This window comes from Carassius carassius, chromosome 14 (assembly GCF_963082965.1).
Source record: "Carassius carassius chromosome 14, fCarCar2.1, whole genome shotgun sequence".
NCBI lineage: Eukaryota > Metazoa > Chordata > Actinopteri > Cypriniformes > Cyprinidae > Carassius > Carassius carassius.
In genome coordinates, this window is record NC_081768.1 from 20,200,239 (window position 1) to 20,219,071 (window position 18,833).

Below are 18,833 nucleotides of genomic sequence, written 5' to 3' on the forward strand. Positions count from 1 at the left end.
AAACATTTGCTCCCAAAAACAATTATTAAGAAATTAAACATGGACTTGTAAAGACAAGGACACATTTAAAAACGAAGGAAGCTCTGGGTTATCACTGAAAATGTTCCAAGGAGCAGCAAAAACCAACATTTTGTTAACGGATATAAAAAAGCCTGAGATTGATCCTGCATCCCTTTCCCACTCGCCTAGAACGGTGTTAAAATTTGTAAAAAAAAAAAAAAAAAAAAAAGGTAACCATCTATCATTTGTAGAAACTGGTTTTAGAAACAACAGTGTGCGGCTGTGACTCTAAGGCTTAATGTGTTTCCAATATGCAGCGACTTCAATTACACATGACATGAAGAAAACATTACTAAATGTTAACAAGGAGAGTGCATTAAAGGGATTTTGTCATTAAAGCTTTTCTAAAAAGTCTGAAAGGATGATATACTTAAAGACCAGAGGATTCTAAAGATGTCTAAATGATATGGAATATATTTAAATGTATAAAATCTGTCTGCGCAGATTAACAGACTCAGATATAGAGTCAGGCGAATAATACAACCGTCTATGTGAAGGTTAGACCAGCCTCATGGTACACTTTGAAGACTTTCTCGATGGCGTTGACGTAGGCCGCTGTCCTCAGGTCTAGCCCAAGGTTATACCTGTTGGCTGTGCGCATGATTTGCTAAAAGAGGAGAGATGAATTATGTGAACAACATAGGCTCTTCATGCATCAAACAAGCTTAAACACATAGTGCGCTGCCTCCTGAGACCTCATACTTCATACTCATACTTATTCAAGTGAATATTGCTGTAAAATGAATCTTAATTGTGCTGCTAATTTTTGTCAAAATATAGTGCGGCATTGCATGTGTCCTTTGCGGTGAAGCCAATATACGCTACGATGAGCTCAGTCCGTGAGAAAATTATTACAAGACTTATATTGTAAAGCTTACTTTCGGTTTAATACTAAACAAATATCAATAAAGAGAGCTTAATTAAACAGTGTAATAGACAATTTGACCCCAACATACTGGACTGAGCAGACCCTCTAGCTAAAGGTTTCAATGATCCACACATCTTTGGGTGTGCTGAATGATTAAGAAACTATTAAATGGGCTGGATTTCATTTCCAATTCAGAAACAAATAACTGACATCAGCAATGACACATAAACAAAAATGCTGGTCTCTGGTTACCAGATCCCAGTTTCACACAAAAGCTGTAGCTGGGTGTGTAACATTAAGAGTATCTGTTTGTTTGCATGTTCAGAAGGGCTCTGATGCAGTATGACATTAAAAGCTGACAGAGAGAAGTTAGATGCCATCTAACACCACTGTAAGCAGGGACAGTAATAATTAATCTGCTATTGATTCATTGTTATTACATTTATCTGTATGTCTACCAGGGTCTGACGTCATTACTACGACTGTGTAGCAGAATGCATTTAATATGAAATATTATTTGACTATAATAATAAAAAAAATATTTGAAATAAAGATCAACAAAATATACTACTACAAATAATAATTATAATATTAAGAATAATTAACAATGTTAATACAGTAACCAAAAATATAAAATACATAAAAAATATAAAAATAACATAATACATGTTATTATATACATTATATTTTTTTTTTTATATATATATATATATATATATATATATATATATATATATATATATATATATACATATATATATATATATATATATATATATACACACACACACACACAGCAGCATATACTGTATAAATATAGGCATAATCTATATTTGTATACAATTATAATTATATAAATGATATATTTGACAGTATATTTATCTACTTACTCTGGCGGATCGCTCCATTGTGTAAGCCAATCCAGAATGCACAATGTCCTTTTCAGACGCTCCCTGCCAGACGAGCAACACAAGCGTATAAAGCTCCAGCAGTCTAATTTAAAACTATTTTTAAAAGTGCTAATTATATGTGCTTCTGCGTTCATACTCACAGCAACCCTCTCTTGAAATTCAGCTGTGGGAACAACAGGTATGGCTCCACCATGTTTCCCAAACTTCCTTTCCAGACTCTCCTGGACAGACACTGCCAAACAACACAGTAGACCCCCATTAGCACATGGATCTTCCCAAAACAATGCTTATTCTCTGAGGACCAAATCTGTTATTTAGTTACATATTTGATAAAGGATGCAATCAAGTATGGTCCTGTTTTAGTATACGAATATATTAAAATGATCATTACACCATTCAACAGCTTCTTCACATGGGTTTGCTCCTGTTTCGGTTTCTGTATGCACCATGTGATTATCAGTGAAGTGAGGTTATTTTAGGCCAGTCAGATGAAAGGCAGGACAGAGCACAGATTTGTGTTCTTCTGTATACATGCACACATGCCCGGATACTCTCAACGGGACACCAATCCCACTATATTTGCTTGTGGGAGCAGAATAAACAAAGTGAACAAAAACACCACGTGACCTATTCTAGCCCCCCTGAACACCGACATAATCTAGAGCAATTAGAAAAAGAAAAACAAGCGCTTCCAGAGAACTAAATCAGAAGAAAAACAAGACTGGGGATTGATTTGCACATGATCACACCAATGGTAGATTGGAGATTTCTAGAAGCAAACACTTCAGTATATTGACTTTGTATGTTTTCTGAGAGACACATTTTTGACTTACTGAGGAGATGGTAGTTTGAGTCCCTTTCGTATTTGAAGGTTAGTCTGCCATAACTGACGTGGTTCAGGTTCTTCAGCCACTCAAAGTAGGAGACCGTCACACCTCCAGCATTCAGGTACATGTCCTATACATGCAGAATTATTTCTTTTTAGTATCCTATTGGCATCAAAGGCTATTTTCAAGGCAAGATCAAAGTAGTTTAAAAATAGAAAAAAAACTCTAATTTTATTTTACAACAATAAAATATATAAAAATATCTTGCAAATAAAATCTAAATAAAGGTAAATAGATTAAATAAGATCAAATTGCCTGTATATGCATACAAAAAAAGTATTAGACTTGTACATTTTGATTTAATATTAAAACAACATTTAGGATTGGAAAACGTACAGGGATCACCATGATATTCCTCTCTAGGAATATCTTGTCAGCTTCAGGGGTGGTGGGACCGTTAGCTCCTTCAGCAATTATCTGTCAAAATAATATGTGTTACTCATTTTCTTTTATATGCTCAATGCAGCTTCTCTAGAGTGGCATAATACAATTAATAACTTATCTACATTAAAATGGTGCTATTTTTTGTTATGGTTGACCTCTAACCTTGGCCTTGATGTTGTTGGCATTTTTCTTTGTAAGTTGTTTTTCACTTGCAGCAGGGATCAGGATATCACACTCAGCTTCCAAGATGCTGCCTTCATAGGGGGTGGCATCAGGAAAGCCAACAATAGTGCCATTGGCCTGGAAAATGTGAGTATTTGAAGTATTAATAAATTTGGATATGTAGTACTAATATGTGGCCACAAGATGGCTGCCTTACAGTGAAGCTTCAGCAAGAATGTCACTCTCAAGGAAATGAGCCATTGATACTAACCAGCTTATAGTCTTCCAGCTCTTTGGGATCAATGCCTTTAGGGTTCCAGATGCATCCATCCAGCTCTCCGACACCGACACACTTTGCTCCGTTACGATGCAGATAACGCATGGAGTGCAGGCCCACATTACCAAAACCCTACCACAAAAATCAAGAGAATCAGAACGCATTAAATACTTTTTATACTAACAGCGGAGCTGATGGATTTAGTGCATGAACATTGCTAAACATCTAAATACACTGCAAAACAAAGTCAGTATTTGTGTTAAAATTAAAATATCTAAACATAATTAAAACGAAATACACTTCAGAAGGTCAAGTTGAAGAATTGTTTTCAGAGAACATAACTTAACATACAATTTCTTACCCTACTGAAAAATAGTCAAAACACAATCTAACTACTGTATAAAAAATGTTTATGCTGCAAAAAGTGCAATATTAGCTCTTGCCATTGTTTTTGAAGAAAAAAGGCACAAATTTCATTATTATTCCATTAAATATACCACATAAAGAATCCTTCATCCTGTCCCAATTACTTCTAAATTATGTTTATATTTACAATATATTTTTTATTTCTCTGACATTACAATAAAGTGTTGCAACACATAGTAAAATAATGAGGATTTTAATAATTTATGTCGGAAGTGTAACATTTGAAGGTCTTGTACCCTTTTAAGCATTCTTAATAAATATAGATTGGGCATCTAAAGGAATATTGTGAATATTTAAAGTCCTTAGATAAGCAAAGTCAGGATGGTCCATGTCAGCGTCCACTAACTGCTGGAACAAAATCATCATGGGATAAGGGACAACGTGCATTAAAAATCCACCATGAAAGAAAAGTAGCAATTTGAAATCAAGTTCATAAACTTGAAGTGTGGTTTAAGTTTTATTGACTTGGACAAACCTGAACGACAAATGTCTTGTCTCCAAACCCCGGGGTCATGTCCAGCTGGCTCATGTAAGCGGCCTCATTGACAAAGTTTTCAATGCCATGGAAGACACCACGGCCAGTGGCAGATATACGGCCATGGATCCCACCCTGGCTGATGGGCTTACCGGTAACACAGGCATGAGCATTGATATCCTGATAAAGAAGAATAATATTTTAGAATTATAATCGTTTGTAATAATATTAATTAGTTTGCATTATACAGAATAACCTCAACTCTAATAATTAAACACAAAGCTATGAGGTCTGTGTTATGACTATCATTCAGTGTAAGGTCCTGTTGATGTTACAGCATATTTCTCATGTCCTTTCACTTATCTCGCTACAGGCCAGTGCACAAATAGGACAGAACATCACAACTACCTAGACAAAGCAAATGACTGCCATGGGAACACAGACTGTATTGAAAGAGTCTGTCAGTAGAGGCTGCTTTGTTCTCTTGGTCCTATTAACACCAAGCTCTTTGTCAGGGACAGTGAATGCTCTTTATCTTTGTGCATCTTTTACACAATACATGCATCAGAAATCACTGCACCATTTCAAGGTAATGTTTGCTTCAAAATTTCTGTATGTGCTGTATTTATCTACAATATTATGCTATGAAATCGGGGAAACTAGATCTGAATTTCCCGAAGGAAATGTTTGCAAGGCAGCAAAAGAGGGTATATTATTTACACCAAACCAGAGTAAGTATGTCTTTGTTATAGTTAGATACATGGAAATGCATGGAAGACTAAATGAATCACCATTTGCTATGCAAAGAGAATTAAGAAAGCGGACGACTGCAAATATAATAAAAACGTCATTGCTGCTAGATGCATTTTGAATGTTAAAAATGGATAAAACTACTATGGCGGAAATTACCATGCAGAACAGTATTATACTTTATATGTTAAGGGGTTTGGGTTAAATTCATTTCAGCAAACCTGTTGTAAACTATATGAACACTTGGTCAGGTTCCTCAACTTACATGATGGCCCATTGTGTTAGCATATGTGTCAGCAATCCAGGACATTTCCCTTTCTCCTGTGCTCATGTCCGGGGCTGGGACGTCAATGCCAGGCCCTGACAAAGAAAACAGAAATGAGTGCGCTACTGATCCACCCTTCCCATGGCCAGGGCTAATGATATTTAACTTAAATATCTGGACACAATTAATGGCATTCATAAAATACATTATACATACAATGTATTATGTGATAATTATCACATTGTGGCAACTATATCACTGCACAATTTCATGAGAGAAGCTACAGTGCAGTGTGGGAATCCTGCACAGACTCAAAAACACCCAACTTCCTAAGAAAAGTTGGCTCTATTACAAGCTCTTGGCAGAATACTGTAATATGAATACAGCTTATCTAGGCTTTTGGGCTACAGGTTAAATAACTTGTAATGTAGAAGTGGTGTCAATAGCAGCCTGACTGTTAATCTTAACTGTGCCATCTGATGAGAAGTACTGCATTACAATTGTTAAGGAGTTTAATTGTGTTGCAGTTTGATCTGCCATAAAATTCCTGTTTTATTCTTGCCTAAATAGTAAAATATGCTAAACTGATGTCATTTGGGATCAACAGATATCAATTCTGCTGAGCTTTTGCTGAACTCAGGAAAAGATTCAGTTTGTGCCTGCTCATATCTCACCAATGAAGCCCTTTTTAGCCAACTCAATAGTAAACCTTCTTGTGATCTTCTCCAGCTCTGTGTCCTGTGTAAGAAAAACAAAAAACGGCAGGACATCAGCAACTATAATGTGATTTACTTGCATAGCAAGAAATAAATACATTTCTGAATCTGGTTGGTTCCAGAGCATCTACTAGCAATCTAACTGCTTTTTACTAGAACAATGTCATAAAATCTTCAACATCGTCTAAAGAGGATGGACTCTAGAAAATGCAAATACATATCTAGACGTTCATCTGCAGGAGCATTTATTATTAGAGTCAAAATATCTTAAGTTCCACCTTCCAAAATTACATTTAGTCAGAGAATCTGAAGAAAACACTCACGGAGTAATTCTTTGGGTTAATTTTCACCCCCGCTTTAGCTCCTCCAAAAGGCACATCTGTGGAGAACACGGTTCATGCGAATGATTAAACGTTCACACTAACAACCACAACCGAATAAATGTACACATAAGCAAACTTAAGCAAGAACTTACCTACAACAGCACATTTGTATGTCATTAGTGAGGCAAGGGCTTTCACCTCATCCACTGACACCTCTGTGCTGTAACGGATACCTGGAGAAACAGAAGCAGTGTCCTCATCCATCAGACTGCAGGTCTATGCAAATAATGTCTCTAGATCACTTAAGTCATTAAACAAGCATCAAAATAAGTCACATGCATTACAGCCTTTGTTTTATGATGCAAAGACAAGATATTCTCTATCGATTTTTTATATTACTTGTGTTCCTATATAATTAAGGAAATTTTAGGGGGTTTTAAAGCTCTTGGGGAAAAAAGAATATATAACAGAATGAAAGCTGCAAAATATTTGTTTGCTGCCTTGTATGTCAGTATAAATAGCATTGATGATCTGGGTAATATGCTGTTTAGAGTAGGAGGTCTGGAAAATTCAAATGCGCTAACGGTCTTGGGAAGAAGAAAGAAAGAAAAAAAAAAAGGTCTACAGTTCTTAGAGGGGAAATTTTGTTTCCCCTCTAAAAAGGACAGGCTGTAAAGCAACCACCGTGATGACTCACTCTCTCCACTGAAGAACAAGGGAAGAAAATCTAGGCATGAGCCAAACTGGGTGTGTTTAAAACCAGTGTGACTGCCCAAAACTAAACAGTTTTCCATCGGCCTCAAAAGCTCTGCTTGAATAGCAATGGCAAGTTCTTGAATTCATGGACAATGAGCTAGTGATTCCTTTCAAATTACTTCTAACCTCAAATAATGTTCTTAGTGCAGATTTAAAGGGATAGTTCATACAAAAATGACCTTTTTGTTATTTACTCACTCTCAACAGTTGATGTTAGGCATTCACTTCCATAGTACGGAAAAAGTACTAATGAATCCAATGGCTATCCGCAACTGTTTGGTTAATAACAGTCTCCAAAATATCTTCTTATGACTGTTTTTTTTTCTCATTTTTGTCCCCGATTGAGTTTTGGTTCCCTGCCACTGTTGCATTTGGCTTGCTTAGTTGGTACACTTACATTTCTGGCAATATTGTCGACTTGATTGCACGGATGCTGCAAACATTAGACCATGATATCACTGAATCAGTGATGAACTGACTTTAACTTGAAAATTGAGTTTTTACTCTCATTCCCTTGCATTATGGACACACTGTTTTCTTATTTAAAGGGGGGCTACAATGGTGTTTTATGTATTCAGAGTTGTTCACAGTGTTAAAAAGATGGACTCTAATGCTAAACATGGCCAAAGTTTAAAAAAATTAATTTGAACGAATGACAGAGAATTTCTGTGCTGAAAATCTTACTTCCGGGTTGGTACAAGTTTCGGCTGGTTTTTTTCGATCATGGATCTAATGACGTAGACGATGGTGGAACTCCTTCTATGAGCATTTCTCTCAGAAAAGCACGCCCGTGCACACGTCGACCAGAGGAGAGCGAGACCGCCCGCACAAATCAACGCACTTCATCAGGAAATCGTTGACACCGCTGCATAGGATTGGTTTAAGAATGTCTCCAAATAAGTGTGTTTTTGGATGTGAGGGAAAGTTTACCGTGTTCAGCTTCCCAAAGAATCCAGCGTTACATGAACAGTGGATGCAGTTTGTTTTTCCGGGGCAGCAACGGAGTGTATCAAGTGCATTTGTGTGTTCTCGTCATTTCAGTGACGGCACGCCTCCAGGAGCTCGGCTTTTCCAGAGAGAACCAGAAAGCTGTATTTTTCTTTTATAAATATGATAAAACTAAACTCTTTTTGGAGATATGAAGGATGCAGTACTACTCAAGATTAACATGAGATTAGGTGAAACTGTGTATGTTATGTACCCTTTAAAACTGCTTTGACACAATCTGTATTGTACGAAGTGCTATATAAATAAAGTTGACTTGACCTCTGCTCAACAGAAGTAAGAAACTCGAAGAGGTTTGGAACAGCTTGAAGGTGAGTAAATTATAACATTCTGGGGTAAACTATCCCTATAAAAAAGTATATTTTATGAGTTATTTGGTGATTAAGTGTGCAAGAAAACTCATAAAGGTAGTTTCATTATCTCTTCTGTATGCATATTGTGGAATTAGCATGTCCACTGTACATATTCAGGGAGTCCAAAGTCTGCATTCTTTTACTTGTATGCATATTTTGCTGAATCTTAATTTATCGCATATTTAAATCCAATGACTGAATAGGATTGCAGGTCATGTTATGAAAAAAAGAAGCCAACTTTGAGCTCCTTCCCCATGTAAACTGTCTCTTTTACATTAACTTAATAAGAGACTTCCCAGCACACAAGGTGCAACAACACGTTTTCTTGTTATCCGGTTACTTGACCTCAAGGTAAACTCATTGACTGAGCTCATTTACAAACTTAACAGTTTAAAGTCTCGCCATCAATTCAGTGACTGTCTCACTGGAAGCTCCTCTTAAAAATAATCAATAGAAGATCAAGCAGGGTACAATATAACATCTCTTACAAAACTTTGTTGATCAGTTTAGCCGAACTCATCTGCAACTTAAAATGGTGGTTAAAGTAAATGTGATGTAATTCACATTTCATAGAAACAGTTCTTACACAAGCACATTCCAGTGATAATAAAGGAGTTCACAACTTCCCAAAAGTTACAAATATCCCTGTAAAGAGAAAACTGTAATTTATATGATGGGGGTGGCAGACCTACCTAATAAAATAAACATATGAACAGGCCAGGCAGCATTCCTGCTGAAATACTGATCAAACGTAAACCTAAAATGGTGATGCAATGCAGGATGTTTTTTTAATTATAAGCCATTCTTCTCTCCTACATATTATAAAATATTAAATGCAATGCATATTGTGTATGGAATGTTTAGATGGTTTTATGATGTTGGAAAACCCATTTCAAGTTGTAATTTGGAATATGCACCTGGATTCTAGCTGGTCTATGTTGGTCATTAGCTTGGGTAACATTTTGTACCAGCGACCAACTGGTCTTCAAACCAGCTTAAGATGGTCAAACTGTTTTAATGCTCTAAAGATGGACACAAGCTGGTCATTTTATACCAACAAACCTGCACGTGACCATCTCGCCTAATGTACACATTAGTATACTAGTTATTGTTATTGTTAATAATTGTGCAGCTTGCACGCAAACAGTCGCAGTGTGTCGCTGCTGCGCAACCGCGACGCAGGATATTTTCCAAGTGCATGGCACGCAAGGCCTATTTATCACTCTCTGTCAAATTACAAAGCTAATGTGTGTAAAATCAATGTGTTGGACACACGCAGAATCGCGTCACCACAATGCAAAACATCTGAAGATGCTTCGATAGGTAAGTGATATGTGTCTTAATTTTGCATGTGTTCTCTCGAGAGCGCGTCTGCTTCCTATTTACTCCGGTGTGAATAACGCATGAACTTGCCTCCTTTACACGGAGTCCTGTGCTGGCTGTGTTGAGCTCGGTAGCCCTCGATCATCTCCCACTCCCCGTTGTCTCTCTTGATGGGGAAAGACACGGACAGGACGTGGTTGCAGGGCTTGATGATCTTGAGGATCCCCCGCACTCGGTGCCGCTTCTGCTCGGGCGTTTCTCTCGTCTTCAGATCATGCACGAGTTTGTCCTCCACGATAGAAGCTCCGCGGTCGAAGAAACCCTCGACCATCCTAAAGAAGTTAGGGTCATCGTCTTTCTCTCCCACGGCTACGCTGTAACGGCGGACGCGCAGGAGAGTCGCGGAAGCGGGCAAAGCGGATTCAACGCATCCCGAGGCCAGAGCGCTGCTGGCGGCTGCGCGGCTGACGAGCTCCCCCAGATACCTATACATGATTTTGAATTAAAACACTAAAAAACAGTCTACAAAAGAGAGAAAAAAACTAAGACAGTGTCAAAGGGTGGGACGGGTGAATAAACGGACACCAGGGCTCCTCCTTTTTCCTCTCCACTCAATAAAGTGTCAGCTTGAGTAATGTTTGTGAGTTGTTTTAAGCGGCAGGGAGGCGGACCGCGGCCCGTGGGTCTCCACCTCAAGCTGGGAGGCGCTCAAAGAGCAAACATTGCGCTTTGAACTTATGGAAAAAGTATTGAAACAATATGTACAAGTATAAATTTACTGCACTCCATGAAATAAATGTATTGGCTAAACGTAATACCCCTTTAAAAAAATCCCCATTTTTTAGGGGGAAATTTTCTCTGATACTGTATGATACACCAATGTCATGGTAATTCACTGCAGATTAGAACAGAGGGGGGTTTGAGAAATAGTGTAACAGATTCCTTTCTTTTTTATAGCAAGGAATGCCACCTGAAAAAGGCTTTCAAAACATGCCTTTAAATAACATATACTACTTTTTGAAAGTATTGTTGTTTAACAATGTGCTGTTATAGAGATTTTTTTGAGTAAAATAAGGTTTGTGCTCCGGGACAGACTGGGAGTAAAAAAAACGGCCCCTCGATTTTCTCCCAAATAGGCCTAACACGACTACAAACAGTCACTACTATCTCACAATATTACAGCAATCCTATTGCATTTATGGCAAATAACATCATGAACATCAACCCATGGTGACCCTGTAGACATTAGAAGTTTTAAAGGGCTCATATGATGCGACTTCAATTTTTTCTTTCTCTTTGGAGTGTTACAAGCTCTTGGTGAATGAAGATGATCTGTAAAGTTGCTTAGACTAAAGTCTCAAATCCAAAGAGATATTCTTTATAAAAGTAAAGAAATGGACTAGTTCTCCCCCTAAAACGACTCGTTCTAACACGCCCCCACATGTCTACATCACTATGTGGGAAGATTTGCATAACACCGCCCAGATGTTCATGCAAAAAAAGAAGGCTTACCTTGTTGTTGCTGCCACCGCGTCATATAGATCTTTGTGTATCACTGTAAAAACCAAACTACATTGTTTTTGCCTTCCAAAAGAGGACACGACTAGAAACCATGTTTATATCACATTTATAAACTTTTATGTTTATGTCTAGTCACTCCGGCCGGACAGAGCATCATATTTTATTAAGGGGCATAACATTTCCGTCACACGTTTGAGGTATTCGGCCAATCACAACGCACTGGATAGCTGGCCAATCAGAGCACACCTAGCTTTTCAGACCGATGAGTCTTGTAAAAATCGATGCGTTTCAGAAGGCGGGGCATAGAGGAGAAACAATAATGTACCGTATGTGGAAAATAATGTTTTTTGACCCCTTTAAAGATTTCCACTACAAATACTGTAGTGTTTTTAACTTTTAATCGTTTCCTGTGGTGTGTTTTGTAAACCAAAAACCAATGCATAAAATGAGCAGAATGCATAATGTACAGTATATGCTTAATGTTACTTTAAAAGACTTTCAAGTTACAGTCATATCTTGAACGTGAATTTTAAGTCACTGTATAAGGACTACAACAGTTTTCCAATTCGTCATAGCTCTACTTGGGTAATTGTAGTGCTTATCTAGTAACTTGTTAGAAGCCAAACAAACACACAGCAGATTCACTCATACTCAGTGCATATAACCCGTATTTAAATATAGTTATTTCTGTGATAAAGGGCAGGAGGTTATTCTGTTTTTGCTTATCCAGACTGTAATTTTCTTGCGCAACTGAGGTCATGTGAGGTCAGCAGAGGCCCTGGTGACTGTGATTAGTTAGTGTCAGGGTTATTGGCCTTTTCCAGCCCATGATGGAGTACAGTAGCTTCATATCTCCAGTCTCATAAATCAGTTATAGTGTCTGCTTCCTACCCAAAACTCACCTACCTACCTGGACTCGAATGAATAATTATTTTTAACTTGAATGTTTAAAGCAACCATTTTCTTCAAATGGTTTGTGTTACCTTTACTCGCTGGGTCTAACAGTGTAGTATTAGCTGTTGTTCAGTGTACAATATGTTCAGTAAATCCAGATGTACTCCTTTATTTCACCTGCGGTTACAGTGACATGAGGAGTTATGTCATATCTGCTTTATGTCTACTGTAATTTGTTCCTGCCTGAAATACATCCTGCTCTTCTGAAATAGATCAGCTCTTCTAGGGCGTCTTTGATTTTTTTTCCAGGGAAGATTTTGAGCTTGTTTTTTTGCAGTCTCCCAGATTATGTCTGAATGTGTACATTCTCTATTGCCTCAGAGGATCATATACTGTATGTGGACAGCAGCAATGGATTCCTTATATATTGTAAATATATATAGTAAATATATATAGTAAAAGCGTCCCTGATCAAGACAAGGAAACTGTTTAAAATACGTGTGCCAAGTTTTCAAATGTTCGTATTCATGCTTGCTTCACATGGTTTCTTTACACCTTGAATGCACGTGAGAATCAGCTAAAGCAAGAAAATGTCTGTTTTCAGTCTTTTTCTTTTTTTTTTGTATACCACACCTCCATCCCCGTCTAGAAATTCGGCCTGCAATAAATCACACTGCCTGGTTAATAAGAGGCGTGTACAGCTCTGTTATTGGCTCATGCGGTGCCTACACCCATCATCTGGTTGGTGTAATTCATTAAACTGCTGTTTTTGTTAGGGTTAGGGTTTTTCTAAGTGAAAACAACTGATCGGAGGAATGCACACTTGCACAGACACATTAAAATGCTGTTATTCACAAGTTGTTAAGGTTTTTACTTTTCTTCCTCAGGGAACATGCTTGTAATATTCCTTTACTGTAATTTAGCATTTTCAGCTGTGTGGCTTTTGATAATATATAAAGGAATAGTCAGTATTTATATATTCTAATAATGTTGTTAGCATTTTTTAGCTTTTATTTATATACATTCAGTTTTCATTTTACTTTACTTTAATATGAAAAAAATGTATATAAAAAATATACTGTATGGAGTAGAATCCTGGAATGTTTTTTTTTTTTACTTTGAAGAAAAAAATTTTGCAACTGAAAATAAGAAAGGCATGAACATGGATGACATGGAGATGAGTAAATTATCAGGATTTTTTTTTTATTCTGGAAGCAAACCAATCCTCATTTTGTGGACTTTTGTCTATGTTTTAACTAACAGTATGCACTTCTATTTTCTTACAGATGGCCACTTTAACCTGTCTGCAAATATAGTAGAAGCCCTGGCAATCTTATGACTGGGCCAATATCAGTGCAACTTCTAAGGACAGGAAAATGGCACACAAACCAAAGATTCATGTTTTTTGGGGTGCCCCATGTCCCCAAGCACTCGCTGAAGATGTGCAGGAGAGAGCAGCCCCACCCTGGAAAACAATAGACCTCACTTGGAGTCATGGCAGGTTGATTCCCAAAGACACCATTAGAGAAGCCCAAACAGATGAGTGTGTTGCAATGGTTAGTGGTAGAATGCAAACTGCTGTTTCCTCTAACAGAGTATCTGAGAGTTTAGAGGACAAAACAGAAACATCAAAGGATGACGGCACTCCATCAGGCAGCCAGTGCTCTCAGTCAAAGGCAGAGTCTGTTGAAGAAGAGGTATTGTGTCCTGTATTAGTGACTGAATACCTAGATAGTTGCTTCTGCTCGCATAGACAATGCAGAGATGGGATGCCTGCATCACCTGTTTCCACAGAGACTGAGTATCTGAGTACATGGACAAAGTCCCAAGCCTTGCTTCTTCGAGGTAGAGTGGCCCAATGTCCAACTTCTGACTTTCCTGATGACTTTCTTCTTGGTTCTCCACACACCCCTCCCAAACAAACGCCCTCATCTTCTGTAAGTTCCCCAGAACTGTACAGTCCTGTGGTCAGCCCTGAAGAGAGGGGTTTAGGGGGAACCTTGCAAAGCTCAGGAGAGTGGCATAATGACAGTCTAATTCAAAGACAGCAGGAGAGAGGGGTGATTCTGGAAATCACAACTGATGGCATCCTCTGCTCTCAGGGTAATGCTGTGGCTGAAAAACCTGTTGATCATGAGGAAGTTGGGCTTAATATTGACTCACTTGCACAGACTTCACCTAGTCCCACTTCTTCTAAAAGGATGAAGCTGTCTCAGACCGAGAGTAAAACTAAAGAAACAAAGCAGAGGGCAAGAACAACTGCTGCCCCCCTGTGTGGCCCTACAACCCTGCTGGCCAGGTGTAAGACTCATGGTGTACGATACGCCATCTTGGTTGCTGTGGTGCATCCATGCCACTTAAAGGAAGTCAAAGTGAAAACTGGAGCTTCTGCTGGAACCAGTGTACCTTTAGCAACACTGATTGTGACAGACCAATCAGACGTGGAGATGAAGGTGGTGCTATGGAGGACAGCGGCTTTCTGGGCTCTGACAGTTTTTCCAGGAGAAATTCTGCTCATTACAGGTGAAACCACTGAGACCTCCTCCTTAGATCTATGAATTAACACTGTTTATATTGTATCATTGCCAAGTGTCCAATAAAAGTCTGATTTCATGTTAATTCATAAATGTGTATGATGTTAAGCACTGTGCAATCTCTTCGAGAATAAATCAGAATTCATGTTTATTGACCAGTTAAGTTATGATTTAACTTGGTTGTTTACTTATGGTCTTGTATAAATCTTACAGACAATATAGTATATAAAATATACATGTACTGTACATTACCTTCCAAAATTTGGGGTCAGTAATATCTGGTTTGTTTTGTTTAGTAGAACGTATTTTTATTTATTTTTTTCAGTAAGAATGCATTAAATTCATCAAAAGTGACAGTAAAGACATTTATAATGTTAAGAGATTTCTATTTCAAATTAACTAAATTAAATTACATTTGAATATATATTAAAATAGAAATCAATTATTTTAAATTGTAAAGCATATGCTGTATATGTATTTATATACACAAATATACTCTGAAACTATTTCAACCACATCTATTTAAAAATCCTGATTTAAGGTCATGCAGTGTGTATCTTTCAAACAGTAGTGTTTACTGTTTTTATAGGAATGTATTTTTATGCATGCATTTGAAGCATGTCAGCAGAATGGGTGTGCACACTGGAAATGAACAGCTAAGCAACAAAACAAGAATATCAGGATGTTCTTCTAAAATCATGACCTGTCAGTCCAACAAATGGTGAATCATCAGCTCATTCAACCTATATATCCAGTACAACCGTAAATCATTGTAAAAAGTGGTCAAAATGGATGTGTGGTTGAAAGAAAACACCTGTGAGATATGCACGCTAATGAAATGTCCTCATGCTTCACTCACAGTTTTCTTTCTGTCTTTGCTTTGGCAGATGTGACAGTGCACATAGACAAGTGGAAGACTGAGACTGTCCTGCAGTCGTCCTTCACCAGTAAGCTGCTGAATTTGGGACAGGTCACAAGGGAACGTATTCCACCTGGTAACAAAAACATAATTACTACTGAGGCTTAACCTAAGCATTTTGCTAAGTTAAAGGTATACTCTAGATGTCATATTGCAATGTCTGTTTACATTTACATTGGTATGTAATGTAACGGTTATGTATTCGACTGTATTAGTTATTCCCTTCTTATGTAAAGTGAATCTTGTTTAGCCCCACAGAATTTGAACTGTCATACACTGAGAAGGCTGTGCACTCATTTGTGTGAGAAGCGCCCCCTCTTGGTGTCTCTGCCTCCTCAGAAGCCTCAGGATTTGCACTCCATCCCCTTCATCCGTCTTGGAGCTTTACGTCCTGACATACTGGTTCACGCTCTGCTTAGGGTTAAACACTGGAAGTTAATCACAGGTACAGAAATGCATTATAATCCAGTTTCAGAGGATATAATGATGTCATAACAATTAAAGTAGCACCAGTTTCAATTACCCAATTGAGCGGTCTGAAAGACCACTGGACGACACCATTGACCAATCACAATCGAGTATTCCAGAGAGACATTTAGTAAATCTGTTTATATTGCCTAGTACTTCTTATTATAAACAATCACATCTCAAAGGCAACTAGAAGATTTTTTTGTGTGTGTTCATAATGCCGTTTTGCTTGATTTTAGTCTGGCGTGATGAAGCAGAGGGGACATCCAGAGTAGGAGGTGTACTAAAAGCCATTTTGAATGTGGAGCAAGGAGATGGTGACCAAGGTGCTGTCATACTTTGGGGAGCTGCTCTCACCTGGCTGCAGCGTTTGGAGAGGAACAAAGGTGTTTTATAATTCAGTGGTTCTATCAGAGGGCCGGGGCCCATTAGGGGGCCTCCGCAGCCTTACAGAGTGGCCACAGGATGATTAATGTTTATTTTATATAAAAATTGTGTTTTGCAAATGCAAAATGCTATTTTTTGAAGAACGTATAGTATTTAACGTATGTAACATAAAATAATATAAATAAATACTTGCTTTTTGTGGCTTTCAGTTGTTATGTTGAACAACCACTGTAGTAAAACAATGAATTTTGAGTGTTTTTTTTTTATATTGTACATAATTTGTAGTGCTAATGCATGTTACAGATGCTGTGTGGGAGTTCAGGTTGCTGCTAGTCAGACAAGATGTGACTTCAGGTTTGCTAGAGCTGCATTCTACTCCATGGAGCAGCTGTCAGCCTCTCTTTCCTGACGACAATCGATGCAAGGAGTTTTACAACACCGTCCGCTCACAGAGGACCGCTAGCAGCTTTGAGATTGATCTCGGCACACTTCTGTCCCAGAAATACTCGGGTAGAACTATTTGTTGCTGCTAACAATGCATTTGTGTAGTAAAATTAATCACGGTTATATTAAGACTCTTGTTTACACACTCATTAGGTGATGTGGATCTGAGAGTTCAAATCACAGCGTTCCAGTTCCAGAGCAGTCCATCCCAGGAAGCCTCGCTGGTTATAAAAGGCAACACGCCTTTGGAGACGATCTTGGACGTAGTCTCTGGTGACATCATATTTGCTGGATGTGGTCAGTGCTCTGCAGAACTGGAAACAGATGAGAACAGCATATACAGACCCTGCTACCCATGTCTGCCCCACACAGGAGTGCGTCGCTACTATAGGTCTGATCCCTTTTTCTGTCTCATCAAAAGAATGTGATGTGACACACACACACATAGTTATTTCCCTTTTTTTTACTCTTTTAGTCACCAAGAGTGCTTTTATTTAATCAAAAATATAGTTAAAACAGTAATATCTTTCAGAAATCATTCTAATATGCTGATTTGTTGCTTATTTATTATAAATTATCATTAGTAGTATCATAGTCCATTAGTAGGAGTCTTTGATTAATGGAAAGCTAAGAAGAAAAGCATCTATTTAAACAAAAAAATATTTTGTAACATTATAAATGTCTTTACTGTCACCTTTGGTCAACTTAATGTATACTTGTTGAATAAAGAGTAATAATTTTATTTTTTTTAAACTGCCAATGACAAAGGTCAATTATACAGTTTAGTAGTCATTATTTACAAATATCCGAGAAATAAATCATTATTTATATGTATAAAAAAATGATATGATACAAATAAATATTTATATTGTTAAAACTGCATAAGTCAAGGGAAACGTTGTTATCTAGATCTTCTTTCTCAATATGACTTGTCTTTGTAGGCCAGTTGTTTTAACTGTGCGAGCTGGAGATGATCAAATCTGTGTGCAAGTTCCCCCTGCTCTAGTGCAGAGGATCCTCCTGAACACTGCCCCAGATAAGCTACATAAGACCATAGGTGAGGTACTTCCTTGTATTTGAATCATGATAATTTTACATGATTTGTTTAAATATTGCTACTTTAAAAGTCATGTTTTGTGTGCGTGTCTTCAGCCCCAGCATCAGAGGTGAGGTTCATCCAGGTCGTAGCTAACAGGATTAGTTCCATATTGACCCCCACGAAGAACACATTTCTCCTGACCGTCCGAAGCCATTTCCAGTGTGATGACAACAGCATTCCTGTCATTCAGAACTTTATATTATTAGACTTCAGCTCACTAGAGTTGTGAAGAATATTCATGTATATTTTGAGATGATGCCATTTATTTTTAATAGCTATGATTAAACTGTCTTAAGGTCATATATCACGTCTAATTTTCAAAGCACATGAGTATTTTTGCATCCTGGATATTCTTTGAAAGATGTATTTTTAATGTGGCTTTGGCTATAACTTAAAATGAATTCAATGTAAATTGTAAATAAAAATGTAGTGCTTACCCTCAGTTTGGTCCATAGTGATTTTTTTAAATTTATTTATATATATATTTATATATATGTATATATATAATAGCTTTAATTATGGTATGAATCGTTTTTAATTAGTAGTTGAAATAAGCTGATTTGAGCGGAAGTTTTGAAGAACATGCTAATCATGTCTGGTCTAAGAACCAATCAAAACGCTCCCCT

At 37.6% G+C, this 18,833-nt stretch overlaps 2 protein-coding genes across 2 annotated transcripts; one reads left to right on the forward strand and one right to left on the reverse strand.

Moving 5' to 3' along the window:
* Positions 1 to 86: 86 nt before the first annotated feature.
* LOC132157273 (glutamate dehydrogenase, mitochondrial-like) lies at positions 87 to 10,575 on the reverse strand. The gene is made up of 13 exons (XM_059566534.1): positions 10,032 to 10,575; positions 6,657 to 6,737; positions 6,505 to 6,560; positions 6,140 to 6,203; positions 5,466 to 5,560; positions 4,451 to 4,630; positions 3,544 to 3,681; positions 3,273 to 3,410; positions 3,063 to 3,143; positions 2,673 to 2,796; positions 1,980 to 2,071; positions 1,819 to 1,881; positions 87 to 667 (listed from the first exon to the last, which is right to left on the reverse strand). The coding sequence occupies exons 1-13, from the start codon at positions 10,432 to 10,434 to the stop codon at positions 548 to 550; spliced, it is 1,635 nt and encodes a 544-aa protein (XP_059422517.1). The 5' UTR covers positions 10,435 to 10,575; the 3' UTR covers positions 87 to 547.
* shld2 (shieldin complex subunit 2) lies at positions 9,781 to 18,627 on the forward strand. Its single transcript, XM_059566533.1, has 9 exons — positions 9,781 to 9,941; positions 13,643 to 14,879; positions 15,778 to 15,885; positions 16,060 to 16,254; positions 16,517 to 16,663; positions 16,968 to 17,174; positions 17,262 to 17,499; positions 18,050 to 18,165; positions 18,261 to 18,627. Exons 2-9 carry the CDS (start codon positions 13,733 to 13,735, stop codon positions 18,434 to 18,436), a joined length of 2,334 nt encoding a protein of 777 aa, XP_059422516.1. The 5' UTR covers positions 9,781 to 9,941; positions 13,643 to 13,732; the 3' UTR covers positions 18,437 to 18,627.
* Positions 18,628 to 18,833: the final 206 nt, after the last annotated feature.

Bases quoted from the DNA above. Each gene is read 5' to 3' on its own strand.
- shld2 (XM_059566533.1), top strand. From the start codon at position 13,733: ATGGCACACAAACCAAAGATTCATGTTTTTTGGGGTGCCCCATGTCCC. The intron at 14,880-15,777 runs GTGAAACCACTG...TTGCTTTGGCAG, and splicing joins AGAAATTCTGCTCATTACAG to ATGTGACAGTGCACATAGAC. The intron at 16,255-16,516 runs GTACAGAAATGC...GCTTGATTTTAG, and splicing joins ACACTGGAAGTTAATCACAG to TCTGGCGTGATGAAGCAGAG.
- LOC132157273 (XM_059566534.1), bottom strand. From the start codon at position 10,434: ATGTATAGGTATCTGGGGGAGCTCGTCAGCCGCGCAGCCGCCAGCAGC. The intron at 1,882-1,979 runs GTGAGTATGAAC...CTCGTCTGGCAG, and splicing joins AATTTCAAGAGAGGGTTGCT to GGAGCGTCTGAAAAGGACAT. The intron at 668-1,818 runs GTAAGTAGATAA...CTCCTCTTTTAG, and splicing joins CAATGGAGCGATCCGCCAGA to CAAATCATGCGCACAGCCAA.